The sequence below is a fragment of the Mytilinidion resinicola genome (assembly GCF_010093595.1).
Source record: "Mytilinidion resinicola strain CBS 304.34 unplaced genomic scaffold BDZ99scaffold_7, whole genome shotgun sequence".
Classification (NCBI taxonomy): domain Eukaryota; kingdom Fungi; phylum Ascomycota; class Dothideomycetes; order Mytilinidiales; family Mytilinidiaceae; genus Mytilinidion; species Mytilinidion resinicola.
Window position 1 is genome coordinate 1,369,765 of NW_022985443.1, and position 27,917 is coordinate 1,397,681.

General features: G+C 54.1%; 13 protein-coding genes across 13 annotated transcripts; 7 read left to right on the plus strand and 6 right to left on the minus strand.

Moving 5' to 3' along the window:
• Positions 1–152: 152 nt before the first annotated feature.
• On the plus strand, positions 153–1,528 carry BDZ99DRAFT_384403 (amidase; the record flags this gene model as incomplete). The annotated part of the gene is made up of 3 exons (XM_033715375.1): positions 153–426; positions 472–897; positions 951–1,528. The coding sequence occupies 3 exons, from the start codon at positions 153–155 to the stop codon at positions 1,526–1,528; spliced, it is 1,278 nt and encodes a 425-aa protein (XP_033578757.1).
• A 672-nt stretch (positions 1,529–2,200) lies between these two features.
• Positions 2,201–2,734, plus strand: BDZ99DRAFT_519041 (uncharacterized protein; the record flags this gene model as incomplete). The annotated part of the gene is made up of 1 exon (XM_033725365.1): positions 2,201–2,734. One exon carries the CDS (start codon positions 2,201–2,203, stop codon positions 2,732–2,734), a length of 534 nt encoding a protein of 177 aa, XP_033578758.1.
• A 436-nt stretch (positions 2,735–3,170) lies between these two features.
• On the plus strand, positions 3,171–6,836 carry BDZ99DRAFT_414338 (plasma membrane ATPase 1). Its single transcript, XM_033716728.1, has 4 exons — positions 3,171–3,661; positions 3,726–3,949; positions 4,005–4,579; positions 4,631–6,836. The coding sequence occupies exons 1-4, from the start codon at positions 3,247–3,249 to the stop codon at positions 6,441–6,443; spliced, it is 3,027 nt and encodes a 1,008-aa protein (XP_033578759.1). The 5' UTR covers positions 3,171–3,246; the 3' UTR covers positions 6,444–6,836.
• Positions 6,837–7,089: 253 nt separating this feature from the next.
• Positions 7,090–8,438, plus strand: BDZ99DRAFT_519043 (uncharacterized protein; the record flags this gene model as incomplete). Its single annotated transcript, XM_033725366.1, has 2 exons — positions 7,090–7,829; positions 7,970–8,438. The coding sequence occupies 2 exons, from the start codon at positions 7,090–7,092 to the stop codon at positions 8,436–8,438; spliced, it is 1,209 nt and encodes a 402-aa protein (XP_033578760.1).
• Positions 8,439–9,528: 1,090 nt separating this feature from the next.
• On the minus strand, positions 9,529–10,302 carry BDZ99DRAFT_280816 (uncharacterized protein). The gene has a single exon (XM_033713994.1). It carries the CDS (start codon positions 10,089–10,091, stop codon positions 9,705–9,707), a length of 387 nt encoding a protein of 128 aa, XP_033578761.1. The 5' UTR covers positions 10,092–10,302; the 3' UTR covers positions 9,529–9,704.
• Positions 10,303–11,340: 1,038 nt separating this feature from the next.
• BDZ99DRAFT_461783 (uncharacterized protein) lies at positions 11,341–12,156 on the minus strand. Its single transcript, XM_033719697.1, has 2 exons — positions 11,542–12,156; positions 11,341–11,380 (listed from the first exon to the last, which is right to left on the minus strand). The coding sequence occupies exon 1, from the start codon at positions 11,965–11,967 to the stop codon at positions 11,542–11,544; it is 426 nt and encodes a 141-aa protein (XP_033578762.1). The 5' UTR covers positions 11,968–12,156; the 3' UTR covers positions 11,341–11,380.
• Positions 12,157–13,050: 894 nt separating this feature from the next.
• BDZ99DRAFT_569760 (uncharacterized protein) lies at positions 13,051–14,244 on the minus strand (the record flags this gene model as incomplete). The annotated part of the gene is made up of 2 exons (XM_033727918.1): positions 13,051–13,776; positions 13,926–14,244. The coding sequence occupies 2 exons, from the start codon at positions 14,242–14,244 to the stop codon at positions 13,271–13,273; spliced, it is 825 nt and encodes a 274-aa protein (XP_033578763.1). The 3' UTR covers positions 13,051–13,270.
• An 850-nt stretch (positions 14,245–15,094) lies between these two features.
• BDZ99DRAFT_560237 (uncharacterized protein) lies at positions 15,095–15,964 on the plus strand (the record flags this gene model as incomplete). The annotated part of the gene is made up of 1 exon (XM_033727287.1): positions 15,095–15,964. One exon carries the CDS (start codon positions 15,095–15,097, stop codon positions 15,962–15,964), a length of 870 nt encoding a protein of 289 aa, XP_033578764.1.
• Positions 15,965–16,111: 147 nt separating this feature from the next.
• Positions 16,112–18,522, minus strand: BDZ99DRAFT_497446 (RWD-domain-containing protein). The gene is made up of 2 exons (XM_033723517.1): positions 16,954–18,522; positions 16,112–16,899 (listed from the first exon to the last, which is right to left on the minus strand). The coding sequence occupies exons 1-2, from the start codon at positions 18,454–18,456 to the stop codon at positions 16,579–16,581; spliced, it is 1,824 nt and encodes a 607-aa protein (XP_033578765.1). The 5' UTR covers positions 18,457–18,522; the 3' UTR covers positions 16,112–16,578.
• A 415-nt stretch (positions 18,523–18,937) lies between these two features.
• Positions 18,938–19,785, plus strand: BDZ99DRAFT_384192 (DOLPP1 protein; the record flags this gene model as incomplete). Its single annotated transcript, XM_033715369.1, has 3 exons — positions 18,938–18,988; positions 19,036–19,225; positions 19,328–19,785. 3 exons carry the CDS (start codon positions 18,938–18,940, stop codon positions 19,783–19,785), a joined length of 699 nt encoding a protein of 232 aa, XP_033578766.1.
• A 420-nt stretch (positions 19,786–20,205) lies between these two features.
• Positions 20,206–21,534, plus strand: BDZ99DRAFT_280870 (uncharacterized protein). Its single transcript, XM_033713995.1, has 2 exons — positions 20,206–21,232; positions 21,288–21,534. Exon 1 carries the CDS (start codon positions 20,625–20,627, stop codon positions 21,099–21,101), a length of 477 nt encoding a protein of 158 aa, XP_033578767.1. The 5' UTR covers positions 20,206–20,624; the 3' UTR covers positions 21,102–21,232; positions 21,288–21,534.
• A 571-nt stretch (positions 21,535–22,105) lies between these two features.
• Positions 22,106–23,701, minus strand: BDZ99DRAFT_569765 (uncharacterized protein; the record flags this gene model as incomplete). The annotated part of the gene is made up of 1 exon (XM_033727919.1): positions 22,106–23,701. The coding sequence occupies one exon, from the start codon at positions 23,699–23,701 to the stop codon at positions 22,106–22,108; it is 1,596 nt and encodes a 531-aa protein (XP_033578768.1).
• A 1,349-nt stretch (positions 23,702–25,050) lies between these two features.
• Positions 25,051–27,154, minus strand: BDZ99DRAFT_461785 (sugar transporter). The gene has a single exon (XM_033719698.1). The coding sequence runs from the start codon at positions 26,867–26,869 to the stop codon at positions 25,163–25,165; it is 1,707 nt and encodes a 568-aa protein (XP_033578769.1). The 5' UTR covers positions 26,870–27,154; the 3' UTR covers positions 25,051–25,162.
• Positions 27,155–27,917: the final 763 nt, after the last annotated feature.

Below are 27,917 nucleotides of genomic sequence, written 5' to 3' on the forward strand. Positions count from 1 at the left end.
AGCTTATCGCGAGCTGCCCCAAGGGTCCTGCGGGCTTGTCCGCACCAGGACCCCGCCATCAGCTCCAAAGTCATATTTTGGTGTCATCGTTTTCCATAAGCCACGGAAAATATTCTGATAGTCTCTTTTGATGCGCTGGACCTACAGACCCAATGGCCTCCTTAAAAATCAACAGCGCTCGCCTCAACGAGACTCTCCAGTCCACCTGCACGCAATGGGGAGCTCTATCTACGTCGACGGGCATGTGCCGGTTGACACTAAGCCAGGAAGACAAAAATGTGCGGGACTGGCTTGTGAATCAATGTAAAGAGATTGGATGTGAAATCAAGGTAGATCAGATGGGCAATATTTTTGCTATTCGCCCTGGTACTGCTACAGACAAGTTGCCCATTGGCTTGGGAAGTCATCTAGATACACAGCCAGCTGGTATGGTCTACCCTCCAACCTTCGAACGTGTAGTAACGATTGTAGGGGGTAGATATGATGGTATTCTCGGCGTCCAAGCAGCCCTCGAAGTCCTCCGTACTCTCCACGAGAACGACGTCAAAACCCACCGTCCCATCGCGCTTATAGACTGGACAAACGAGGAAGGCGCACGCTTTCCCGGGGCCATGATGTCGTCTGGTGTGTGGAGCACGAAGAGCTCTGCGCCGCTGGAGGCTTGTTGGGGCCTGAGGGACACAGAGGGTGTGACAATGCAGGACGCGTTGGAGGAGATCGGATATCTGGGGACGACGCCGTGCGACTACCGGGAGAACGGTCTGGAGTGTCACTTTGAACTCCACATAGAACAAGGCCCTTTACTGGAGCGAGAAGGTAAGAGCGTGGGCGTTGTTACAGCCGTGCAGGGCATGAAGTGGTTTGCTGTGCGCGTTACTGGCGTGGAGGGGCACTCAGGTATGCTAACTACACAGAAATGTGAGCATATTCCACGAAACTAAGACAGCCAGGAACAACTCCAATGGATAACCGCTCTGACGCTCTCGTAACTGCGTCGCGTCTCATATCGGCTGTTCGCGACGCGGCATCTCGCACTGGCCTCGGCGTAGCAACCGTAGGTGTAATAAAGAGTGACACATCAAGCCAGGCAACTATTCCAGCAGGGGTCGAGTTCATCATAGACGTACGTTGCTCAACGGACGATATGGTAGACGCGCTGGCAACCGAAATTTTCAAGTCTTTCGACGCTGTCGTCGCAGAGGAGGAAAATGCGACGTCGTACGACGTCACGCGAACATGGGGCCTGCCAGAGTCGAAATTCCATGAGAACTGCATCAATGCCGTGAGGCGAGCTGCGCTAGGAGAAGTCGCAGAAAGCCAGATCATGGACATGAAGTCGCGTGCTGGTCACGACAGCGCGTGGACATCGAGAGTCGTTCCGACCAGTATGATTTTTGTCCCTTCGAAAGACGGCGTTTCCCATAACCCGAACGAATACACCAGTCCAGAACACTGTGCGCTCGGTGCTCAGGTGCTGCTCCAGGCGGTGCTGCGATATGATGACTGCGCCAAAACTGGCGCGTTCTGATTTGCCGTTGTGGTCCAACCGCGGCGCGGTCCAGATTTTGAAGCCATTGACTCTCGAAAAAAGGGGTGCGTGTGGTGGAAGTGCGTCTCCATCGAATTAACGAGGTTGCAGGAGGATGTTTGTTTGTTGTCGCTGCGAATTTCGGAAGGCGCGATGAAACCGCGACGCTACCCACACTTGGGATCCGGGAATAGGAAAGCCGATCATGTCATGACTCGGCGCGTTTTTCGGCGCATAGTGCTCAACAATCTGGGATGGGCGTGCTGGGAGCTTCGAGGTGTGGAGGGGTAGCTCTCTGCCTCGCGGCCTTGCCGCTTACTTGTAGATTCTGAGTGTCGGCGGCTGCTTTGTGATGTACCTACCGCGATATCATCACCGAACATAGCCTGCTTAGGGCGTCAATCGCGAACTTCCCAGAACTGGCAGTGCTCACAGAAGAAGCTTGAACTGGAAATGCCGTCCTTGGCAGCCGTTTTGTATTGGCGCTTGAGGATGCACGGTGTATCTGTCAGAATCGAGGCTGGGATAAGGCCGGTACGTAAGCAGCGCTCGTACAGGAAGATTTCCCAGGGATGTCCCGATACGATTCGGCCGAGGAGACGGCTCGGTCGGCATGCTCGATACGGGGTGGATGGCCCGGCAGGTAGTTGCATGCGATACTAATCGATCATGATGCCTCGCCGGCGGTTGAGCAATTTGAAGACCCGCCATTCAGTGAAGGACAGCTCACGGCTGCATGAAGGGCCGACGATGCACGATTGCAGACGCGCCGTGCGGGACCCCGAGTGCAGCAGCCTGGCTGGCAGAGATTTTAAAGGGCTTGCGGGTGGGCGGCGCGCCTGCGGGAATTGTTTGCAGCAATCCATCCGCCAATCTATGCAGCGCCGCTCCACCATCCCGCACCCCACATCCAGGAACAAGCAACTCAAGCAGCACGCCAAGCAGGATCTGTGCGACAAAAAGCTTGTCCAGGCCATGCTATCGCCTACGGCGGCCCCAGTGGCCCCCAGTGGCCGCAAAAAGCTAGCAGGCCCGCGGGCCACTCGGCTGCCACTGCGTTCTCAGCGGCGCCTCAGCGGCGCAACATCGACGTCACGGCTGCTCGTCGGTGGCCGTTCGCGCTCGGCCTCAGGCAGCGTTGCCGACGTGCCATTGCGACGGCCTGCGCGCTTCTGGCTGCTGGCGACGCGGTGCAGTGGTGACTGAGGGCCGGTCAGCGGCAGGCAGCTTTCATGCGTCTTTTTCCCCCCTCCGGCAGTGCCGGCGCTGTCTCGGAGAGGAGCTGCGAGCAAGAGCGCGGTGCGGTATTATTCCCGCCTTGCCCTACCGTAGCCACGCCTATCCAGCTCCCATTCTGCGAGGCGAGGCAGCCAGTACGGGACGGGCTCGAACCCCACCCATCCCATAGCTCTGCGGAAATTCGCGCGGTTCTCTCGGCCGGTAGCGTCGGCTGGCGCTGCTCGACGCTGTTTGGGTCCGGATAACGCTCGCAGGCCGGCCTCTCAACTGTTGTCCAGGATGATTACGCCTCGAGCGACGTCAACGGCACCCGTCCACGAAGGCTGGCCGATCGCGCGTGGAGTTTCATAAAAAGCCTGCCGCCCGCTGAGGTTCTGCTTGCTCACTTCTCGTCCCCTCTCCACTCTCCCCTCCTCCTTCACGCGTGGTCCATTGTCGTCGGCGGTTTGTAGCACGCAATTGCATCCAATTGAGCTATCATGGCGAAGCACAGCCTGGACGTCGAGAACGGCGACCCCGAGCGGGAGCGCACCTACTCCAAAGTCGACTACTCAGAGCTCGACGAGTACAGCGCGCTGCAGAAGTACATCACGACCTACCGCGACCCCAAAGCTGCTGCCGCCGATGACGAGGCTGGCGCGAAGGCCGATGCCGCCGACGCGGCCAAGGCCCGGCCATGGTGGGCGTTCTGGAGAGCTGGAAACAGCCCCAATGCCCAGGGCAAGGATGCTGGCGTGGTGCCCGCGGAGTGGCTCAACACCGACATCAAGCAGGGCATCAAGTCCAGCGTCGTGGAGGAGAGGCGCCGCCGCCTCGGTGCCAACGAGCTCACCAGCGAGAAGGAGAACATGTTCCTGAAGTTCCTCTCCTTCTTCACTGGCCCAATTCTTTACGGTAAATCTCCGCGCTGCTCCACCGGCCGTGTTTTGCTTAGTGCAGCGCTAACGTGATTGGCCAGTCATGGAACTCGCTGTCCTGCTCGCTGCTGGTCTTCGTGATTGGGTCGACATGGGTGTCATCATCGGTATCCTGATTCTCAACGCCATTGTCGGTTGGTACCAGGAGAAGCAAGCGGCCGACGTCGTCGCCAGTCTCAAGGGCGACATCGCCATGAAGGCTACTGTCATTCGCGATGGCCAAGAAGTTGGCATCCTCGCTCGGGAGATCGTCGCCGGTGAAATCGTGTGTACCTTCCGCATCCATCGGGTCCCGTGACCACTACTAACAGCTCACCCAGGTTGTCCTTGAAGAAGGCCAGACTGTACCCTGCGACGCCAGACTCATCTGCGACTATGACACCCCGGAAGACTTCGAGAAGTTCGTCAAGATGAAGGAGGATGACCAGTTTGCCGCCGACTCCGATCCAGATGACGAGAAGAAGGACGACTTGGACGACAACGAGAACGAGGACTACGGCGAGGAGAACCACCCCAAGGGAGGCCCTTCCATCATCGCTGTTGACCAGTCTGCCATTACCGGAGAATCGCTTGCCGTCGACAAATACATGGGCGATGTCTGCTACTACACCACTGGCTGCAAGCGCGGCAAGGCCTACGCTATCTGCACTACCTCCGCTCCTCACTCTTTCGTCGGCCGAACTGCCAGTCTCGTTCAGGGTGCTAAGGACCAAGGTCATTTCAAGGCTATCATGAACTCCATTGGTACGGCGCTGCTCGTCCTCGTCGTTTTCTTCATCTTGATCTCCTGGATTGGCGGTTTCTTCCATCACTTGAAGATTTCTACTCCCGAGGACTCATCGGAGAACTTGCTGCATTACGCTCTTATCCTCTTGATCGTCGGTGTGCCAGTCGGGTAAGTTTAAATGTCACTACTCTACTTTTCCGCAAAGCTAACCATCCTCAGTCTGCCTGTTGTTACAACCACCACTCTCGCTGTCGGAGCTGCCTACTTGGCCAAGCAAAAGGCTATTGTCCAGAAGCTCACTGCCATTGAATCGCTTGCCGGTGTCGACGTCCTCTGCTCTGATAAGACAGGTACTTTGACCGCTAACCAGCTTTCCATCCGCGAGCCCTACGTCGCCGAAGGCCAAGATGTCAACTGGATGATGGCCGTTGCCGCTCTCGCCTCTTCGCACAACCTCAAGTCGCTGGACCCCATCGACAAAGTCACCATTCTGACCATGAAGCGCTACCCCAAGGCTCGTGAGATCCTCCAGCAGGGATGGAAGACTGAGAAGTTCATGCCCTTCGACCCCGTCTCCAAGCGTATCACTACCATCTGCCACATGGGCGGCGACAAGTACGTCTGCGCTAAGGGTGCCCCCAAGGCCATTCTCACCCTTTCAAACTGCGACAAGGAGACTGCCGATCTGTTCAAGAACAAGGCCACTGAGTTCGCTCGCCGTGGTTTCCGATCCCTCGGTGTTGCTTACCAGAAGAACGACGGTGACTGGATCCTCCTCGGCTTGCTCTCCATGTTCGACCCCCCTCGTGAGGATACCGCGCAGACCATCATCGAAGCTCAACAGCTCGGTGTGCCCGTCAAGATGCTTACTGGTGACGCTATCGCTATCGCTAAGGAAACTTGCAAGATGCTGGCTCTCGGTACCAAGGTCTACAACTCCCAGAAGCTTATCCATGGTGGTCTCTCCGGAACTACTCAGCACGACTTAGTTGAACGTGCCGACGGTTTCGCTGAAGTTTTCCCCGAACACAAGTACCAGGTCGTCGAGATGCTTCAACAAAGAGGCCATCTTACTGCTATGACTGGTGACGGTGTCAACGACGCTCCCTCCCTCAAGAAGGCTGATTGTGGTATTGCCGTCGAAGGTGCCTCCGAAGCCGCTCAAGCCGCCGCCGATATTGTCTTCCTCGCCCCCGGTCTTAGCACCATTGTTCTCGCCATCAAGACTGCCCGCCAAATTTTCCAGCGCATGAAGGCCTACATTCAATACCGTATCGCGCTCTGCTTGCACTTGGAGATCTACCTCGTCACTTCTATGCTTATCATCAACGAGACCATCCGTGTCGAGCTGATCGTCTTCATTGCCCTCTTCGCTGATTTGGCCACTGTCGCCGTCGCCTACGATAACGCATACTCGGAAGAACGTCCCGTCGAATGGCAGCTACCAAAGATCTGGATCATCTCCGTCATTCTCGGCGTAATCCTCGCGCTCGGCACCTGGGTCATTCGTGGCTCCATGTACCTGCCCAACGGTGGTGTTGTCCAGAACTTCGGCTCAGTCCAGGAAATCCTCTTCCTCGAAGTCTCGCTTACTGAGAACTGGCTCATCTTCGTTACCCGTGGCGGCAAGACGTGGCCCTCGTGGCAGCTCGTCGGCGCTATCCTCGGTGTTGATGCCCTCGCTACCGTCTTCTGCGCTTTCGGCTGGCTCTCCGGCGGACCCCCACACGCTACCCACCCATCGGACCACTGGCACCAACGCCAGGACGGCTGGACTGACATCGTCACCATCGTTGTCATCTGGGGTTACTCCATCGGTGTTACCATCGTCATTGCTATCGTCTACTATCTTCTCAACCGCATATCCTGGCTCGACAACTTGGGCCGCAAGAACCGCAGCCACAAGGACCCGGCCATTGAGAACATGATTGCTGCCCTCAGCAAGCTTGCTCTTGAGCATGGTACCGACAAGCATGGCAACGAGAGGTATATCCTCGCGACCAAGGCGGCTGAGGAAGAAGAAGATGACTAGTTGGGTGGGATGTAGAGCAACTAGAAAGGAGAGATTAGGAGAGGAGAGAGGAGAGAGAGTTGTGCATAATCAGGAGGTATGCAGAGTTGTCGTAAACACTGTATATATATCCTCTTTGAGTGCTTTTTAGAGTTTGTAATGAAATAGAAATAAAATCTTCAAAATCAAAAGTCTTTCGCCACTTCAGGCGTGAAATATTGAAATATGGGTCAGAGAGTCAATAATCATCTCAAATTATTGTGATACAAAGACAGAAGTGTGGAAGTGTCCGAGAAGGCGGTTCATGTTGGGAGGCTGGATCCATTCTTACCACGTGCTCTGTGTCTAGTTTAGGGCTAGTGTATCATTAGTCTGATCTCCCCTCCGCCTCAGGGTCCAAGGGTCTCGAACTCCAGAACCACGTTCCTCCTCCCACCATCAGCAGTGAAATCTTACACCAACCTTGTCTTCCCACGCGAGCGAAAGATGGCAGTGCACTGCATCTGATCGCTTCGTCTCGTCATGGTTTGAGGGCTTGGATGGAATAGCAACCGCGCATTCAGCCTTCCCGTCGTCTTGCTGCCTAAAGTCCGAAAGTACATACTCATCACGCCCTATACACTTCCTTAGGCCTCACTCTTTCGTCCAAAGGCCTCCACGTTTCGGCATGCAGACTACCCAGTATCGAGCCGAGTCTATGGGCTCGATTGTTCTACGCCAGTTTTCGAAAGCCATCTTCATCAAACTCCCCAAAGCCGTCATCACCTTTCCCTACTATGCTGTCTCCTATATGTCTAAGTACTCCGTCAAGACTGTGCAGAGATGGCGTGCCCCCGACTCTCGCCCTTCCATAGCCATTGGCCCACCAGGAATTCTTCCAAGCCCGACACCACTCCCGAGGAAACGTCCACGTGCTCTATCTCTTCCAACATCACCAGAAGATCCGACGAAAGGAACAATCGCCACCTTTCTCGGCATCAAACCCAAAGACCCGAGACAGCACACAAGTCCCCAGAGCGGCTGCTCCCTGCTCACCAAACTTCCACTCGAGCTCCGTCTCCACATCTGGACCCTAGTCGTCGGCGGGCAGAGGCTGCACATCATTCCGTCTCTCGTTCCCAGCTTGACCCGCCCGCCGCGCTACACGTTGATAGATCCAGGCGTATTCTACCGGCTCGATCACGAACGCTGCAAGTGGGAAGAGGACGACTGGGTGGGGTCGCCATTCGCAAGAAACGCGCACTCCGCGTGTGCTATCTGGGTCACGGATGGCGGGCAGCTGTATTTCAATGCACCCAGGGTACTATTACAGGGTCATGGGCCGTATGAAGAGGAAGAGTATCGGTATCTGAGGTGGTGGGTGCGGAAGAACAGGATTTTGGCGCTGACGAAGACGTGTCGGCAGATGTGAGTGGGGCCATTTCTTTCCCATGTTCCATACCACTTCTCCCTAGTTATCCCCTACTCCTCACATATCTCTTCCATCACGCGTTAGAAATCTCGAGTCAGAATGATCGTGTCTGTTACAGTGCTAATATGAACGATAGCTACACTGAAGCAGCACCCCTCCTCTACAAAACCAATACCTTCGACTTCCGCAACCTTGATGTGCTCCTCGCCTTTCCCACCACCATCCTCCCGGACCGCTTCCAACTCATCCGTAGCCTCACGCTGCAGTTCACCTTCATGCTCGCCCGGGCCCACCGGCCCTTTCAAGCCCGCTCCGCGCACGGCAAAGCGCAGAAAGACTTGGAGGACTGGCAGAAAGCGTGCGCACTGCTTGCAAAGATGAAGAATCTACGTGATGTGGCAGTGCTGCTGGGTGACCGGAGGGAGCAGCAGCCCGGCGAAGACTGGAAGCGTGCGGCGTTGGAGGCGCTGGGGAAGGTGAGGGTCGATGGAAGGTTTGTCGCAAGGCTGACGTGGGTGGAGACGGAGTGGGAGAAGGAGGCGGTCGGGCAGGGTGCCTTGCCGTTTGAGATTCGGAGGGACTTCATTGATCAGTTGAGACGTTGAAAAGAGGGTGTCGCGTCGAAGGTGCCTCGATGCGTTCGATGGGGTGGAAAGTATGCGAGGGGAGCGTTGGATAGTCTAATAGGATAGGGGTTACCTCCTGCTCACCCACCCTCTTCCACGCTTTCATCTCCCGTCTATCATTCCTTCCCTGCCTCTCCATCCCCGACACGCCGCAGAACTTTGTGAATATGGAGAAGGAATGGGATAACAGGGAAGATTTAAAGAAATTGTTGTGACCAAGGACCCAGCTGGAAACTCGCATCTCGTACTCGCCTCAACCTGGATTGCCTCCGCACTAAATCCCCGCGAACAAGCATATCTAAACCTCCCTCTTTAATTCCTGCCTACCCATCATCCCTACGCGTCCCCGCTGCGAGAATGCACGCGCACAGGGACACGAGCTGCCGCACCCGCCGCTTTGCTTGCTCTGCTTTCTTGAGGGATGCGGCGGAGAGGCGGATAGCAGCGGCTGTGCCGTCGGCGAGGAGGGGAGCGAGGTCGCGGGCCGGGGCGTGCTGCTGCGGGAGGGGAGGGGGAGGGGGATGGGGAGTTAGGGGAAGGGAAAGCGGTGTGCGAGGAGCGCGGCGGGGGTGTGGCGGGTGCTGTGGACGAGGAGGATGGTCGGGTTGGAAGATATTGGGTGGGGGATGGGGGTGGGGGTGGGGGTGGGGTTTGAGGATATGGGAGTGGAGGTTGTGGAAATTATGGGGAGATGTGGGTATGTGGATATGTGTATAAACGGGAGAGAGAGAGAGTGGAAATAGTAGATGGGTTATCTTTGCATGTGGATATGGAGGTGTTGGTGCTCTTCAGGGATCGACGTATAGACACCTGAATGACGCGAATCGGTGGGAGGAGTTTTGTGGTGCTTGTGAGTGATTTGAGGCTATAATAGCAGAAGTAGGTCGCGTCCATCTTTCAAGGTTCGGGTGTTGTACTACTGTCGGTGGTGCATGTAAGATGGCGAGGCTGTGCGTTCGCTCCACGTGAGTATCACGGGACAGACACTCAGCCAGACTGAAGCCTTTCACTTCATTTCGAAAGCTGCTGTTTTCGACTGTTCATCCCCTTTTTTGGTTGTTTGAGCAGAGGCGCGAACGGAAATGGCACTTGAGGGGTCAAGATAGGGTAATAAAACGAGGCGAAGATAGAATCGAGCGATTAAGCATCCTAATGGACATCGGTTCTATTCCGGTGGTGGCTAGGAGAATCTAGACAGAGATGCTTCAATCTTGCGATGCTCTTTTATTGAGTAACTTGCCACCACTACTCCAAGTGATGCGCGGATTCACTTGAGCTAAGCTCTCTAGCTGCTGCCATAATGTCCTTGCATATCTTGCGTTGGGTATTATTGAACTCCCGATCCAACACCTTAACATCATTGAAGATCTTCTCTTTCACCTTCGCTTCCTCCAAAATCTGCTTCTTCAGTCCTGCAATCTTTGCATCACTCTGTTTTTCGGCATATGCCGCATTCTTCTTCTTTGTGTCGAAGTTTTGCATCGCCTCCCGATGTTGGACATCGGCCGATATTCTCGCGTGTGCAAAACGCTTCTGGGAAGCATCTTTCTCATATAGCAGCCTGGCGGTTTCGCGATCTCTTCTTTGGTTGTCTTGCAATTCGGCCTGGGCGAGCTCGTTGAGACAAGTCATATAGTCTGTAAGAACCGCGTTGGCGTTGGATGGATCTGTGTGAACCTCAGCATCGAAGGTCGCGTCTGCTATGTTGTTGTTCGTCTCGCCCAAAGGGGCTACGGAAGGGGTCCTCGGAGGACTCAAGCGTTGGGTGGTAGCTGTTTAGAATGATAGGGCCAAGCTGGCAATGCTTCGAACCAAATAATGACCCGACAGAAAGCTGAAAGTTGAAGGATATCAGCATACTGGAAAACTTGCCCTGATTTCTAGAAGTAAAAGGCTCTACTAAGGAGCATCATATTGCCGAAAGAGCTCAGTCGCTCCCAGAATGCGGAGCGTGGGTGGTGTCACGGACAACGGCTAATGGCAGAAACGTGCGTTCTACCACAGAATAACTTAGACCGTGAGCATTGCAGCATCTTGGTGCAGCCAAGCGCGAAACTAACTACTGTCTATCAGTGTGTCTAGTTGAAAACTATAGAAAGCCTTCCAAGAAGTTGCATTAAGCATTAGCCGATCCAATTTGACGGCTGCTGGAAGTAACTCATGCCGTTTGGCGAGGTACATTACAAAAGCTGAGTCCTCTGGAAAGAAGAGGAAAGTTCCGTGATTCTGCGGGAGGACCATTGTTGCTCTGATGACTCTCTTGATTGTGATAGGACCGCTGGCTAGGGTAGGACATGTAGGTAGCCGATAGAATTCGCACCTCCTGCATCTTACCGTGACCAATGCAGCACTTATCTAGGTGTTATGAGAACAGGTTGACATGGTCAAGCGACGACCAGCGGGCAATGTATCCTCAGATGGTAAGGTGGTGTGGGTGAGAAGGTTGGAGATCCAATGGCCACGCAGTTGTTCTACCTAGTTGCAATCCCGCTAAGCCACAATGGTTAGCTATCTATCACGTGATTCGTTTCATCCAGCATTCGAACAGTGTGTTATTCTGGCCCGAGATGCTGAAGAAAACGTAGTGAGAGCCTTAACAAGTGAAAGAGCAAGAGCAGATTCAGGGTCCAGCTCGTAGGTTACGTTTGAAGTCACTTGGTTAAAGAGCCATTCACGTGTGAAACTCTGGGAGCCATTAAGGACTTATATCTAGAGACAACTGAAATTTTGGGTATATGTATTTTGTAACGATTGGTTCGAGATTTCCAACCGCCGTACGTCGCAGCAGCTCAACTGCTGGTTCTAGTCAGAAGCCTCGCTCTCATCGGTATCACTCGGTTGGTACTCAGAACTCTCTTCTTCCTCAATGGCATCTTCTTCAGCGAGGTGGAGCCTATGATTACTACGCTATCATCCGGGTCCTACTACCATTCGTCAACAATATGGTCTCATAATGAAGCCATGGCTCGAGGGGCTTCAAAAGGGACAGCGTAGAAGCTGGGAATTGATCATCATCAGCCTGCTGACGATTGAATGTCAAAACCACCGGGGGCATGTGTTTCGGAAATAGACTAGCGCGTACCTAAGATGTTACTTCTTCAGAGGATTGATTAACAACTTTTTCACCGGAAGGTTCTTCGACCTTTTCCTCGGAGCACTCGTCGACTGCCTCGTTGGACATCTCGTCGGCTATTTCGTTGGCGGCAGCCATCTCCTCGTTGCACAGCTGATAATTTCGTTCGTTTGAGGGGTTCTCTTCGAAGTCATCCTGATTAAGTCTTCGGGTCCAGGCTTTAAATTCTCCAATACGCTCTTCAACCTCCCGTCGCACCTGAATGTCGATTTTGTTATACTCCTCTTGCGCTGTTCGTTGGTCCTTGACATCTGCCTGAAAGCCCTCCTCCAGTGTTGTCTTCCGCATTTTGCCCAGTTCAAGACTAGTCATCAGCCTCTTAACCTCTTCTTCATCGCTCTTGATTTTCTGGTCCAGTTCCCTGATCTGCGCCATATTCTGGTCCTTCCTGATCTCCACGCGAGCTGTACGCTCGTCTCTTGCGGTTCGTGCCTCCGCTGTTTTCGCCTTCGCCCTTGACACAATATCGGTCTTGCGCCGATTGATGGCAGAAGTGAAGTGATTAACCGTCGAAAATAGCTCTGTGTAATCGTCGTCGCATCGAGGCGTGTCGCTAGTCTCGAACGGTCGAACTAGTTAGATTGACGATGTCGAAGTCGGTCGCGCTGTAGGTGGCAACGATACGGATGATCGTAGGGATGAAGTTGGTCCATTGAACGATGCTGGAAACGATATTGCACGTGCAGTGACGCTGATGACTGTCACTGTTCGGCCTCGAACCCTGTTACGCGAAGTGTCACTCCCGGAGGGTTTCTGCTGAATTGATTTTTCCTGATATTATCAGCTGAGCGCATGCTAACCCGTGGTGCTGCGAGTATATTGGATGGAATATGTGCTTGTGAGAAATGGGGGAATGTACCGTGCTTTGACGCTTTCCTTTCCAAGTCCGGTCTTGTCTTTTGCCATTGCTCACAGGCGACGACACAAGCTCCAGCTGATCTTGGTCTCGCTCTTGTGCCATCTGAGAGACTGTGCCAAGGAGGTAAACCGACTGAGTAGCTATGGAGTCGCGCGAACATACAGTCAAGAGACGTTGTAAGGGTAGTCTTATATACGACTGGAAATAAGGCATCTTGCTGCCTAACCTCTTCTCATTTCTTGGGAGTATTCGTGGACCTCCCGCCTGGAAAGCCAGTGAACGTCTTCCCAACGACATTGAAACGAATCCGAACAATGAAAGCAATCGAGCGGGAGCATGGACGCGGCGGGCCCCGAAGCTGACTCCACCTCAAGGGCCCCTTAGTCGTTAAGCCGTCTACCTATCTTTTCCTACAATGCCTCATAGCTTCGAAACCAGCAATCTAATGAAGGATTCCATTACTTTGTCTATCCTGAACTATTTACAGAGCCCTTCTTTCATGTCTTCAGTCGCTTACCGTGTCAATATGCTTCTATGCTACAACATGCCCCGATGGGAAACCTACTCCCGACGCGCTGCATAAAAGTTGTCCTTCTTCTCCCCAGCCTTCGTTCCTTTCCCTTTGACGTCATCTATATTCTGACGTTTCGGGCAGCTTTCATCGGGAGGTAGTGGCCTTCGTAAGTGCGGCGTGTGGACTGGGCGTACTGGTGTATAATCTACTTGATGTACCACATTTCGCATAGACATATCTTCCCCACGGGGCATCAGCGGCGCATTGCTAGCCAGGGTATCCGTCCGGGAATGAGCCGAGTCATTCTATGCCATCATTTGAACGTCCTTGGAGCCTTTGGTCGTAGTTCCGGAGCTTCGGGTTGCATTGGCACGATTGGAGGCTGCCGGAGGCTGTTGAGACCTGACGGGTTTTCGGAAAGCTTGTGGAGTTCCACTTGAAGCTAATGTGCCAGTCTCTAGAACAAATTCGATTATCTCACCGTCCTCTGACCCGGCCAGACTTTGACTTTGAGAAGGTGTCTGTGGCTGTGCAGGCCTGGGAGTAAAATTTTGACCACTGATCGGCGCAGGAAGAGTAGGAGAGGACCTTGGAGACTCTAAGAGCCTGTCACATTCAATCTCTCTCTCGTGGAACTTCCTCTCCGCCTCTTCTCGCTCCTTCTTCGCTGCAGCCTCTTTTTTCCTGGCGTTTTCCGCTTCTTTGTCTGCTTCGGAAAAGCTTCTCGTCGATCCAATAGCGCTTCCGTTTGGCTCTTCGTTCTGGCTGGGCGGGGATAGCTTGGCTGGAGTTGGGTGGCCCTCATAGAGCTCTCAATAGCGGCAGTAGGGAGTGCTGATTGAGCGAGAGCTTCATTAGCTGAGCATTCAGCGGCAGCATGAGGGGTCATTGTCGCAGCGTCCACGCTGCATTGCAGCAATCCAGATTGGTCTTTGGTCGTGCTACTAGAGCTACACTGACCTAGACCGCTATCTTTAGTGTTGTATGCGATCTTTGCCTTCTTTGAAGACGCTTCAAGGGACTTCGAGTTAGACTCGTCGTCCTCGGGGTGCGGTCGCTTTCGACCAGTGGTGGAAGTTTCTGTCTGCCCTAAAGTCTCGGAGGATTGTGGAGGGTTGCTTTGTGAATCTCCATAGTCCAGTGAGAAGAAATGATGGGCGCTTCCAGATCTGTGAGATCTATCATCTGGACGTCGGGAGTCTCCACGGCCTTTATGTCTAGTATCCGGAGGATTACTGGCGTTTTGGAGCCCAGAAGTTTTGCCCTTGAGTCCACCCATGCTGGCCGTTCTTGAAGGTCGGATAGAAAGCGAGTTGGAAAAGCATTCGTATTTCAAAATGCCAAACACAATGTTTGCCTAAACCTAGTCGAGCCATCATAGCAAAGTTAGTATGTTCTCAGTCCTAGCAGATGGACCTTTGGTACATTCTCACATGTCGTAGGACCTCGTTCGAAGCTTCCGAGAAACAAAGAAGCCTTCAAAACACCATGAGATATCAGCAAACTTCCAATATCAACTTCGAAGGGTCAACCCGTGCTACTGCGCGCAAGCAACCCCTTTCTAGTAAATACTCGAACCGCGGAGTGCACCCTGCTTTCCCCAGCTTCTCCCGTATTCTCGGCTACCTACCACAATCTTGGGCTCCTCCCAATCCAGCAAAGCATCTTCTCTTCTCCACTCACAAGGCTGGCCTTCCACACCAGTGCATCGGAAGGCTGGCTCCGGCCCGGACGTCCTCCGAACTCCGATGCCTATTAGCGAAATGTATAAACCTCAAAACACTGAACCACAAGACGCTTTGAACATGTCCCATGTCCATTACCCATACCTAACCCAGACACTCAAAGCTCCCCATTCCCACCGACTTCAACCCCCAATCCACCCACCATGGGCCCACCAACCCACGACGAAGAATCCCCTCCCTCAACCACCACTCCCTTACTCCCCCATTACTCAGCCAGCTCGCACGCCATCGAAAACGAAAAATACCCCACCCACGGCGGCGCCACCACCTAGGCTCTCTAGGGCCTCGCCTGGACCATCCTCTCCCTGACCGTCATCATCCGCTGGATCGCCTCCCCGACCGAATTCCGCCCCGCGCCCCGCGCCCCACGTCAACAACACCCCCATGCCCCTGTGGCGCCTCATCAGCCTGCGAGTCGTCGAAATCCTATCCACCATCGTCCTCCTCCTCTTCCTCTTCTACAATCTCGCCAAACCCCTCTACCGCCGCCGCTCCTTCACCCTCGACGGCAAGTTCGTCGTCGGCGGGCTAATAGCCTTAGTGAGTGACGGCTTCCTCAACGGCCAGCAGTACATCTTCGCCTGGAACTCGTACGCCGCCAACGCGGGTTCCTGGGCGCGCTTCACGTCTTTCCACCGCCCGGGCGCGCCGACGCGCTACACCGAGAGCCTGCTGTGGGGCCCGCCCATGTACGTGTACTTCTGCGCCGGCGTCGCCATCGTCGGGTGCAAGCTGCACGCCGCGTTGCGCGCGCTATTCGGGCCGTCGCTCAACAACGAGGCGATCTTCGCGCTCGTGTGGGTGGATGCGTTTGTGTCTGATTTTGTGGTTGAGAATGCGATTATCAGCACGACGCACGCGTATGCGTTTGCCAAGACGTATGGTCCGTTGACGCTGTGGGCGGGAAGGGTAAGTCAGTTCCCCGTGTATGAGAGCGTGTTTGTGGCGACGCTGGGGACGTTGTTTACGTGGATGCGTGTGCAGGCGGGCGGGTGTGGGGAGGGGTTGAGTCCGGTGGAAAGGGGGTATCAGCGGTGGAGGGCGGGGGTGGGGTTTAGGGGGAGGCGGTATGGGGAGAGTTGGTTGCCGGGCATGGTGAGGGGGTTTGCGGTGATTGGGTTTTGTAGTGCGGCGTGTGTGCTTTGTTATCATTTGCCGCTAAATTGGTTAGGGGTTTCGGGGGATTGTGAGGCAGATTTGCCGGATTATTTGATGCCGGGGGAGTGGCAGGGAAGGGAGAGGGGGAAGTTGTGAAGAAAGGTTAAGGAATATCTTGTAGATTGCCGCTGGAAGCAATCGATGTATCTTGTGAGATTAGTGGGTTCCATCCTTTGAGTGGTAGATGGAAGTTTTTGAAGTGGACACTGGCACTGACTATCACATAAAGAAAGAGAGTAATCTAGAAATTTGAAGATTGGTATTGAAATGTAAAGCTGACTCTGGGATATCAAAAGGACCCACCTACGCCTGGGTTGCAGCCTCACCCACGACGCACCAAAATATTTATTGACTTTCCGATGCACTCAAAAATGTGCAGCCTCCCATCAAACGCCTTTGAAATGCCTCGCTAAGTGATGGTCGGTCGTAAAAGCATTCCCAATATCGTCGTCATCATGCTCTTTCATTAGTTGATGCAAGTACAACGCGCCAGCTGAGTATGTCGGAAGATCCATAGTCTTCCGCAGCAGAAGCAGCTGGTCAATATCGACCTTGTCGGTCTATTGGGTGATCATAGGAGTCGTTGTAAAGTCCGGTGTTGCAGCTTAGAAAGTCGAGGCCTGCCTGCAACTTCGGCCACATTCGAAAAAGTACCGAGCCATCCCAGGTGAAAGTATTTGAGGACTCTCCCTCGAAGGGCTGCGGCTCTGTCACCGCTCTGGGATAGCAAATTCGTCGTCTTCGTCTTCCAGCTCATCGCTATCCCACTCATCCTCTTCATCATCGCGGACTAGCTGCAAAAAGCGCTGCAGCCCCATCTGGTTAGCCTCCATTAGTGGGTAACGACCACCACCCCCATGTGCAGCTCTCTCTTGACCAGGATCCCGTGGATTGCGCCGGACGTTTTCGCGAGGTACTTGATTAGCAGCCTGTCGACCGTTTGGTTGGGCAAAGACAGGGGCAGGCACAAGCGGAGCGGGTGGCTCTGGTGCCGGTGGTGGTATTTCTTGATCCTCGGCGGCATCAATCTCCTGTCTCAAGAATCAGCACTACGATTAGCGAGATTATTAGCCGTATATTCATACCTGGTTCTGAATATCCACAGCAGCTTGCGCCGCCCTCTGAGCAGCAGCTTCTGCGCCCCGGATACCGTTGAAATGAACATTTCCGTTGCCATCGTCTCCTTCTTCCAGCTCCCAAAGGCGCTGGTAGCAAGGCCTGCCTTCTTGATTGAAGTGCTCATACGGATTGTCGGCATTCAGCCAAGCACTACACAGATAGCAGAAGTGTGTCTTGCATTGAAAGCATGACATGTGGTTGCATCCGTGCGATTTCTGGCAAGGAACTGAGCAGGTCGGACAAGGAGAGGTATGGGCGAGGATGTAATTCATCGAAGCTCGCTCCTCTTCTGTGAGTTCAGACGCATCGCGCGGCCAGCACCGCACGAATTCGCCGTGCCAGCCTTGCATACACACGCGACAGAATGCATAGTTGCAGTCTTCGCAAATGGCGAGGCGGTCGGTCTCGGGCGCTCCTTTAGGCTTGGCATCTTTGCCGGGGTTAGCCTTCTCCTCTACAGCTGTCTCGTCATCGGATGCTTCGTCGTCCGATTCGGTAATCTGAGAGAGGTCGGTGATTTTGGGGTATTTCTTGGATCGCGCAGCTCCTTGGCACCAGGTCCGTGGACAATAGATGGTAGACTTATCCGACTCGAGCTTCTTCTTCCGCTTCATCTCGACATATCGTTGAACCATAGCCGTCTCTAGTGGGATCTGGAGTAATTCGCTCGGCGTAAGCAGTCGGTCTGGCTTCTTCTTGCGCTTGACACCGGGTATCTCCTTCTCTTGACCACAACCTGGCGAAAGACATTTAACGCCGTTGACATCTCCCGAAGAGATGCAGTCGTTGTAAAAGTCCTGCAAGCATTGGACGCAAAAGACGTGCGAGCATCGTGGTAATTGGTAGCACGACGAACCCTTCTTCGGCTCCAGACAAACCCCGCAGTCATAGGTTCCTTGGTCAAAAACCTTCTTCTTCGTCTTGATGTCGTAGTCCAATAGCCCGATCTTCATGTCCAATGATAGCTCCAACACACGGTCTTCTCCCAGATCAAAGCCGCGTTCCGCCGCATCCTGCAGATGAGTGATGTATGAGAAGAGCACCTGTTCGCGCCCGTATTCCTCCCACAGTCCCACGCCCTCCTTCTGAAGCTTCTGTAATAATTTCTCGGGGATCCATGGTGGCGATGTGCTCAGACGGAACTTCGGGGCGGCCGCGGAGGGGTAACCGTCGGGCAACGTTAGCTGAAGGCGCAGCGGTGGCAGGTACGACAGATTGTGGATGTCGCGCTTCGGCTGGACGCTCGGAGGAGCTCCAAGCTGAGATGTGGGTGAGGGCGGGAGAGTGGTCGGAGGAGCGCCATCGACGGGATGGGGAAAGACAACGGCGAGCGGAGTAGCGGGCGCGACTAGGATATCGATGGACGCGGAAAACGGATCGTGTGGATCTACTATGAGCTCGTCTGGGTATATGGCCTTGATAGATGACAGTTCCTCTTCGCGCTCGTCGTCGGTGGTGTCTTCTGCCATGGGCCTGGGAATCGAGGTTGGGATGTTGAGGCTGGCAGTTGAGATGTCGAAACTGGTAGGTGACGGTTGGTGAGGTGTGAAGACTGTCTGTGAGTTCCTTTTATTGGTGAGCTTTGATACAATGTGCACCATACATAACAATGTGAAAGACACTGTATGTTAGCTTTCGTAAAAACGTACTGTCGGAGGTGGGGGTTTGGGCGCGGAGTCTGGACAGGAGGAGGGTCCTGTCATGGCATTATGAGAGAAGAGGAGAAGAGGTGGAGGCGGGAAATGCAGGTGTTCTATGGCAATCGGGCGCAGTGAGGTGTGGTGTTGGAGTCAGGGCGGGTTCAAGCCATGTCGAACGGAAATATCAACGCCACACTTCTGGTGACGCTGCGGATCGGGCTGCGGGCCAAGACCAGTTAGAATAAAGCTGCAACCTACCTCTCGTCCACCGCGACCACAATTCTCTCCGCCTCCGCCCTCCCTCGCGAACATGGAGGAATACGCGCCGCTGGCCTCGCTGTCTCTGACACACGTTCACTATGTACGAGACGCCCGCCTGCTCCCCGCCCGCTCTAACCTCCCGCAAAGAACCCCGCCGACCGCCTATCCTACGTATGCGCCTGGCTGGCCCTCGTTCCGCAAGGGCTATGCATCGTCTACGCGACCCTGATATGGTCCAACCGCGAGATTGAGATTCTGCTCATGTTTACCGGGCAGATGGCCTGTGAGGGCGTCAACTGGGGGTTGAAGAGGTTGATCAAGGAGGAGAGACCGCGCGGTATGCACTCTGAAGCCGCCCTCCGCCCTTCGCCGCCCCTTTCCAATCTATTCAGTGAATGGCGATTGAGGCATGGGAATATGTGTACTGATTTCTTTGCAGAGATGCACGGCAAAGGCTACGGAATGCCCTCCTCCCACGCCCAATTCGTGACCTTCTTCTCCCTCACCCTGACCATGTTCTTGCTCTTCCGCCACGCACCGCATCCCACCGAAACCCACACTCCGTTCTCCTTCTTCCAGCGCCTTCTGCTCTCCATTGCAGCTCTAATCTCTGCCGCGGCTGTTGCTGTGAGCCGGATATACTTGAACTACCACACTCCGAAGCAAGTCCTCGTGGGATGTACCGCAGGTGCTATATTCGCTATATTGTGGTTTGGCTTCACGACCTATCTAAGGCGAGCTGGCTGGGTTGATTGGGGGTTGGATACATATATTGCAAGGGAGTTTCGGATGCGGGATCTCGTTGTGGAAGAGGACTTAGTTGACTCGGGCTGGGCGAGATGGGAAGACAGGAGGCTGAGGAGGAGGGCCCTCGCCAACGGAAAGAAGAGGAGCTGACAGACAGACCAATTTATGGCAGCATCTTTACGATAGCCAGCATGACGCGGAGCAGACATAGATTGGAACTAGACTATCTTCACAACCGTCCCTCACCATGGCGTTTCTTCCGATCAAAGCAGTCGATTATCGTTCATACCAGAAACCTCACCGATACGGCTATAGCTCTCTAGGCCACTTCGGACAGGCTCACTGGAAGGTTTCTCCAAACAAGCAGCACTACAATCAATGGAAAGTGTCTCGCCTTCTTGAAAGAAGGTGTACGTAGACCGGGCGGGAGGAGCTGCAGATATCTGGTTCTTAGAAAACAAAATTGTGGTTGCTAATTGCTACGCACTACGTCCCAGGGTTGATAGGGTCAAACGGTAGCTCATTTCCCACGGCCTTGAACTTTACATCCGGTCCGGAATTTGAGAAGCGTCCCAAACAGTGGTAAACGAGTGTGCACAGGCTTGCGACAAGGCACTTCGTCTATTCCTGTATGTTGTGAATGACACTATTTAGAAAGAACGATCTGTCTTACCCAGAAAGAACGGCCTATGCACGAACTACAGAAGGACTGATCTTCCGAGAGCGGTCTTTCTTCAAGGCCATCATCCATCATCCATCAACCACACCGGAAGGACGCCTTTCGTTCAGCTTAAGACGCCTTCAACGTTATCCAGAGATATATTCTTTGCTTCGTCCCCGCCCTGCCTTCGCACCAGTCTGCGAAGACTCCTCTGCAGCCAAATCAATAATTGTCACCGTCCCAATACCACAGTCACACCCATCGCCCGTCTTTTTGCCACGTCTTAGGAATTAGACGCTATACTATCTAGCATCCGAGACCCACCATAATGTCTTCGACCGGATTGAGCTCCGACATGTCGGACCCCATCAAGGCGATCAACCACGCGATTAGGGAGACAACCAAAGAGCTCGATCAGAGGCAATCTGAAATCGCGTATGCTGAAACGATACGCATGCGGCACCAAGAGCCACACGATAATTACCAGCGGGACCTTCAAAGGCTCAAAGACGTCAAGAAGAAGATAATTACCGCAGTGCAGAAGAGGGACGAGGCAGCCGAAGAGATGCAAGAGGGGCAGAGGAAGAAGAGTGAGGGGGAAGAGCAGAGAGAAGAGTCTGAGACGAAGAAAAAAACAGCTCTTGATCAAATCAACGAGGCGCTGGCAGAGCTTGTGCAGATTACTAGCAGTCAACCACCTCCATTATATAAATCCCTTCGAACTTCTGGGTCGACTCCGACAATCAGCAGCCGGCGAAGTTCGACTGCTGCACCAGACGACGACTTCGACGGCGACCTTTTTTGATACAATCGCACATCTAATCCTTACGGGATTCGGCAATCTGCCTTTGTTACTCCTCGTTCATCGACCTGGGCCGTCCGTTATGCAAAGCAACCACCAAAACGTCATTCTCTTCAGACATGCAGACCCCCAACGTAAGCCGAGACACGAATACCTATCGTTATATCTACTAAGACTAACGCTTCTTTGCTTCAATAAACCCTCCATAGCATACAGCAATCCCGCGACTCGTGAATCACGCCGACTTTTCAGCACCTCACTCGACGGATGCCGATATCCATGCTTCTATATCCGGCTAGGCTCTGCTGCAGATCACCATTTCTAGTCTGAGAAGCATGCTGATTGGAAGGGAGGAGAGTTCATTAGGTATCGTCTAGTAGGCTAAAGCTATAAGGCGCCTTGGGCAGATGAATCATACAGCTTTCCATTCTCTTCTTCATTCTCTCATCCATACCATATTTTGGGGCCCGTGCTTGTCCGTAAGCTTGTTTTGAAGACTTTCATAGAGACCCAGGAAGCATAGGGACATGAAAGAATTCGAGCTAAAGACCTATCTGCACCACAATTACGGTAATGAGTTATATTGCCTTGCCATAGATATCCGTACCCCTTCCTGCCGCTGTCTACGGGGGCTTTAACGTACTAAGAGAAACCGTGGCGGCGGATACACTTCCAATCTACGTACACCCTGTTAACGCTAGGGGTAGCCTCGCGGGCTTACTAGTTGTCTAAATTGCCGAACTTCTCTCTTTTTCGGAATGTTGAAAATGCTTTGAAGCTCCTCACGCAGCGGTAGACGAGTGTATAGCTTTTTATGACGAGGCATTGTGAGTACCGATTCAAGCGCCCTGTCAAAACAGCAATAGAGCTCGCTGGGACTCCATTACCTCATCTCTACTCTCTGCTGCCGCACTATCCAAAAAGCCTCGGCTCAAAAGATTCCATCTGGCCTCGAAACCGCAAAACCACCAGAACTCCATCTCACCTCCCCATCCCCTCACCCACCCCTACCCACTAATCCAACACCCATTCCCCTTCCCCCTCCTCTCCCTCTTCCTCAACACCCCCACGACCGCCGTCGTAAAACTCCCCGTCCCCAGCGCCTTGACCACACTCTGCACATCCCGCCGCTCCTCCTCCGCCCACTCCTGCCCCGCCTCCCCCTGCGCCAGCCCCCTCAACTGCTGAATCAGCCCCTGATACACCTCTCCCCACATCACCGCCACCCCGTCCGGCACCTGGCCGAGCCCCTCGCGCTGATACCCCCACTCGTTCTTCCCCCTCTCATAAAACTCCTTCACAAACCCCTCCACGCCCCCCAGCACCGCCTTCGTCACGAGCGCGTGATACAGTGCCTCAGGAACCCCACCCCCCTTCCCCCCATCACCAATCCGATTCAGCGTATACACGCAGAACGTCCCCGCGCTGGAGATCCTAAACGCGCGGCCGCCCCGCGCCGCGATCTCGACCGGCACGCACAGCGTCGCGTCGTCCGTCGGGCGGCCTGGACCCAGCAGTACGCGTGCGAGCGCGGCCGTGCTGCCCTGCGCGGACCCCAGCGGCATCATGCCCATGTCCGTGTACCACGCGAGCGGCTTCATGGCGGCCAGCGCGCGCTTCATGCGACACCGCTCCGGCGGGTAGGCTTCCGGGCGGATACACGCCTTCGGCCACACGCCTGCGTGGTGCGCGGGGAGCGCGGCGGCGACTTTGCTGGCGACGGCGCGTGAGTGGCGGTGCGCGGCGGCCGCGGCGACGCGGTAGACGAGGACGTGGGCGAGGTCGAGGTGGTGGTTGACGTTCTCGGTATACACGGACGCGGGGAAGAGGGCGGGGACGAGCTCGCCGAAGTTCTTGAGCAAATGGTTGAGGTAGGTGTACTGCAGGGGGATGGTATCCGGAGAGATGAGGATGATGGGCAGGCGGAGGCGGCGGGCGTAGGTTTCGAGGGTGCGCCAGTCGGCGGGGGTGTTGGGAGCGTGGGCGTCGAGGGAGGTGATGGCGGCGCAGACGGTGAGGGCGAGGAGGGCGTTACGGATGGCGGGGGTGGTGTTGGCGATGAAGTGGGTGAGGGAGCGGAGGTAGGGCCCGTGGTGCCAGACGTATTTTGCGGTGTGGGTGAGCTTAGAGAGTTGGGAAAGGGTGGTGGTGATGTTTTTTGTGGCGGTTTGGAGGGCGGAGAGATTGGGGGTTTGGGCGGTGGAGTCGGCGGTGCGGACGACGGCGAAGGGGCCGAAGAGTGCGACGTGGCCGGCGAGATGGCGTTGAGGACTTTCGCTGGTAAGGTGCTCGAGTTGCTCAACGACGCGGCCGAAGGATCGATTTCGGTTTGATGCCAGGAAGATAGCACCCGCTGGGACCTTAGTGCCCCTATGATCTTCCCGAGGATGTTTCTTCAGCCACTCGATTTGGACCGTGAGCAAGACAAGGTCGTCTGGCTCTCCTCCGATCTCGTAAACGTGAAGGGCATCAGAGGCGGTGATGAGGGCGGAGGCTTCTCCTGAGAGCTCTTGGAGAGCATCTCGGTTTTGTGAGGGGATTTTGGAGAGGGCGGCGGTCAGGGACGCGAAGCTGGCCAGCGCGGGACTTTTGAATGAGGCCATGGTGAGATGCCGTGCTGGATGTGTTGGAGACGCGTCGAGGGAGTCTAACGGCTATGAGATGCGGGAGTGATATTCGTGGTCATGTGCCCATTTGAGAACCCACGATGGCTCGGCGCTACCTGTTTCGGCTAGCAACGGTAGTTTCGGTACAGTGCACTTTAGATGGAAGCGGAATTAGGGACAGTGAGCAACGGCGATAGTCGGCTGAAGGTGCTTTAGAGGCTACAAAGAACAATGAGGAGATACGGACGTGACGTGTGATTTGAATGACCAATGAGTTGATATTGCCAATATCAGACCGAAAAGGTGCCATTCAAATTATGACAGTGGGATACAAACAGGATTAAATGAAGTGATTGGGGCATCTGAAACTAGTTTGAAGTACTCCCCGGCCACCGATCACATCGAGAGGCTGATGTCAAAGACTTGAGAGTGAGATTTCTTTAGAACTGGTTGAGATATTAGACATCTGAAACAACGTCGAATTACCTCCGAGCAAATCAGTCGAGACAAACCTCCTTCGGAAACCCTCAATCTTCACCTCACTCGCAGACTAGTCGCAATCCACCTAATCTGCAAGGAACACCTCTCATAAATACGACAGAGCAACAGCCTTACAACGTGGAAAGATATTCAGTTATGAGCCCCTCTAAACGGATGCGGAACTTTGAGCAGTAAGTGACCACCGCAAATGTCCCTGTGGTGAGCTTATTTCACAGGCTTCTATTAGCCCGAATTGTTCCTCCAGAAGTCCTCTGCCAGATCCCTGTGAAAATCTACGTTCGTGCATGAATCTCCCACGATTCAAGCCGTGGATATTGGCTTGGAACAAGTACATTAACATAGTGAGATTTGAGGATTGCAAATGGAAATTGAGATGAAAGATAAGAATAAAGCGGGTTATATGAAGCAGCTGGTAGGGCTGTGAAGGAGCTAAACCCTTGTGACGCCATTACCGGAAAAGAGCTGGCGTATATGGATGAGCCGCTTCGTTATCAAGTTGCGAGATTTGTGGTCTCTAGATACAGACGATCGGCGTTGAGCGCCTATCCAATGGTTCCGCAGGTGATGGTGGTGGAAAGAACGTGATGGAGATAGTTATGACGTGGAGGTAAGGTAAGGATCAAACTAGGACATTAGGGGCAACTATAAGCGGTTAGTCGCTAATTCGCTCTTGAGTTCTTATGAATTGCATCCACCTCTCCAGCTTTCAGAGGCCCTTTTAATAGATGTATTTTCAATTCAACGCTTCGAACTTTAACGTTCCTATCCACGGCCTCCGTGGACTGGAGCGAAGATAGACGAAGAAAGCTCGAGAAAGAGTGATGTACATCGGGGAATCAAGTGATTAGGAATTTTTATATTGATTGCTGACGCTATGCTATGCTCACTAACCAAAGAAACCTCCCACTATGTACAATGCCCCAAAACTAGTAATAATCATAACAACCATCTCAACCATCATACTTCCTCGCCCCTCCTAACCATCTCCTCATGCAGCGTCCCCTCCAACTTCCCCTCATACTCCGTGATCAGTCCGCCCCTCCCAACATCCTCTTCAAACACATCAACCGTCGTACTCGCAAATTTCCTCGCACTAACACCCTTCTCAAATAGCACATCTAGCTCCGCGAAAGTTCTCCCTCGCGGCTCCGGGATTCTGAAATACGTGTAAATAATGCACAGAAAGCAGATTCCGCCCCAGAAAAAGCCGGCGTAGTTGCTCCAATTCCACTCGGTGGGGTTGAGCATATAAGGGGTCAGAACCGAGCAGATGATGCCGACGATGTTGTAGAGATTGCGGCCGAGGACGACGGTCTTGATCTGCAGACGGCGCGTTGAAAGTTCAGCGACAAGGGAGTAGCAGACGGTACCGACGGTAAGCTGGTAGAAGAGAGCCCAGACCAACATGATGCTGCCGGTGGCGAGACTGGCTTCTTTACGGTGCGCGTGTGGGACGAGGCCTAGAAAGCCGAGGATGAAGAGCATGGTGCAGAGTCCGCAAAGGCCGTAGAGATAGAGCGTCCTGCGGCCGATACCGAGGGACATAAGAAACCAGGCGCCGAAGACGCCGGCCATGTTGATTCCGTACTGGCCGAGTGCAAAGTCGTACGCGGTCGAGGTGTCCAGACCAGCCTGCTCAAGGAAGTAGGTACTGTAACCCGAGAAGGAGTTGCCGCAGAGATTCTGGATTGCCCAGACCATGCAGACGATTTCGGTGCGTCGCAGGTCGGTGCCGCGGAAGCAGTCGAGATAAGAGGCGCCGGCGGTGATTTTCTCCTCGAGGGCCGTCGTGTGCACCATCATAGCGACGGTCTCTTCGGCGTCGAAGTCAGTCTCGCGGTTCAAGGAAGTTAATCGTAGCAGTGAGCGTTTGGCATCATCGGTGCGGTTCTTGCGGACAAGCCACCAGGGAGATTCCGGGGCGAGGAAGATGCCGATGAGGAGAGGGACGGGCCACATCCATTGTAAGGCGTATGGAATACGATAACTCCATTGGTCATTGCGGGGAAGCATGCTCTTGATGACACCAATGCCGATGACCTGGCCGAGTCCCCAGCAGAAGTTGACATAGGTGGTAAGAAAGCCGCGAAGGGCGACTGGGCACACTTCGGACGCATAGGTGATGGTGAGGGTCTGGAAGACGCCCCATGGGATACCGCAGAGAATCTCGGCGACCTGCAGCGTTTCGACGTTCTGGGCGGTGAAGAAGATGGCCGTAAAGGCGATGATGAGGGTCAGACAGGTCATGACCGTGTACCGGTACCCGAAGCGCTCGCTCGCCCAACCGTTGATGAACAATCCTATGATCTCGCCCACATTCGCACCATTGCTCAAGCCAGCCTGCCAGGGGGCAGTAATTTGGTAGGAGCCATCAGAAAGCTGCTTGCCGTATTTTTTCCTGAATTGGGGGAAGGCGTAGAAGTTGGAGATGAGGCACACGTCGTAGCCCTCCATGGCGATGCAGGTGGAGATGAGCATGCTCCAAGCAACTGCCTTGGGGTACAGCTTGATGCCCTGCAGCAGTGACATAGAGTGCTCCTTGTCGGTGGCGGCGCGAGCATTGGCAATGACCTCGTGAGCGGCCTTGTTCCCCGCGGTTTCGTGGGCCTCATCGTGGGCGGACTGGGTAGTGTGGACCGGGGAGATATCCTGCTTGTTGCCCATGGTGGATAGCGGCGGCTGTCACTGCGCAGAGTGCAATTGCAGTACCACGGAGCAGTCGGGAAGCTCAATGCTTAAAAGGCGTTTGAGGGCCGAGGAGAGGTGAAGATGGCTTGTCTCCACCCAGGTTCGACAACGTCAAAAAAAGATGGAGAAGGGCCGAAGTTTCTTAAACGTAAGGATGCTCGAAATGCGGGGACCGGTGGAGCACAACCAAGGCCTCGGTCGAGTGCTCTCGTGACCCCAGGCACAAAGCCGGCGATCCCTTGGGCCATGGTTGCTAGCAACACGGCCGGACAGCCCGTCCGTTCTGTCGCTGGCGGGAGGGTGAAGTCTGCCAGAGGATCTTGAGATGTGGGGAAGAGGCGGTTTAATTGGTGCTTCGGCGCTCACTATGCCGGAGGCGGTTGAGGCGAGTCAAGAAAAAGAAACTACCTGCCTCATGCATCCTAGTGAATCGCGGCTCAAAACGGCCCACGTGATTGATGCGATGAACATCTTCTGTTGAAGATCTGATTTGAGGTAGCCGGAAGTATCCGGGATCAATAGCGCGTTCAGCGAATCTTATCCAGACATCATTTGACCACTTAATTCAGACAAACGACACAAAAAGGGAGGAACTCACGAGGCAGCATCTCCAGAATGTGAGACATGAACTTCGATATTTGCTAAGAGCAGGGCAATGCGCTCGCAATGCGCTCACTCTATATCAAATATAAGGACAGTGGGAGGAGACTTGAAGTAGGAACACCAAACCATCCCCTTATGCCATCGACCGGCCTCTACCGTCGCTATCAGCTACGCGAAGACATAGCAAAATGGTCCTCCAGTCGCCCTCGTACTATCATTCAGCTTCAGACCCCCCGATTCACTAAGCCAGATACGGTGTACCAAAAGGCTTTGGAAAGCACGAAAATGAAGCCGGAGAGGAGTGACGTTGGAAAGAATGAGTTTAAAGGAGGGTCAGAAGAGGCAATACTACGGCTCTCTAAATTGCCCGATGCTCTTCCGCTCAGCCTTGTCTTGCCACGGATGCGCAGCCTTGGTGAAT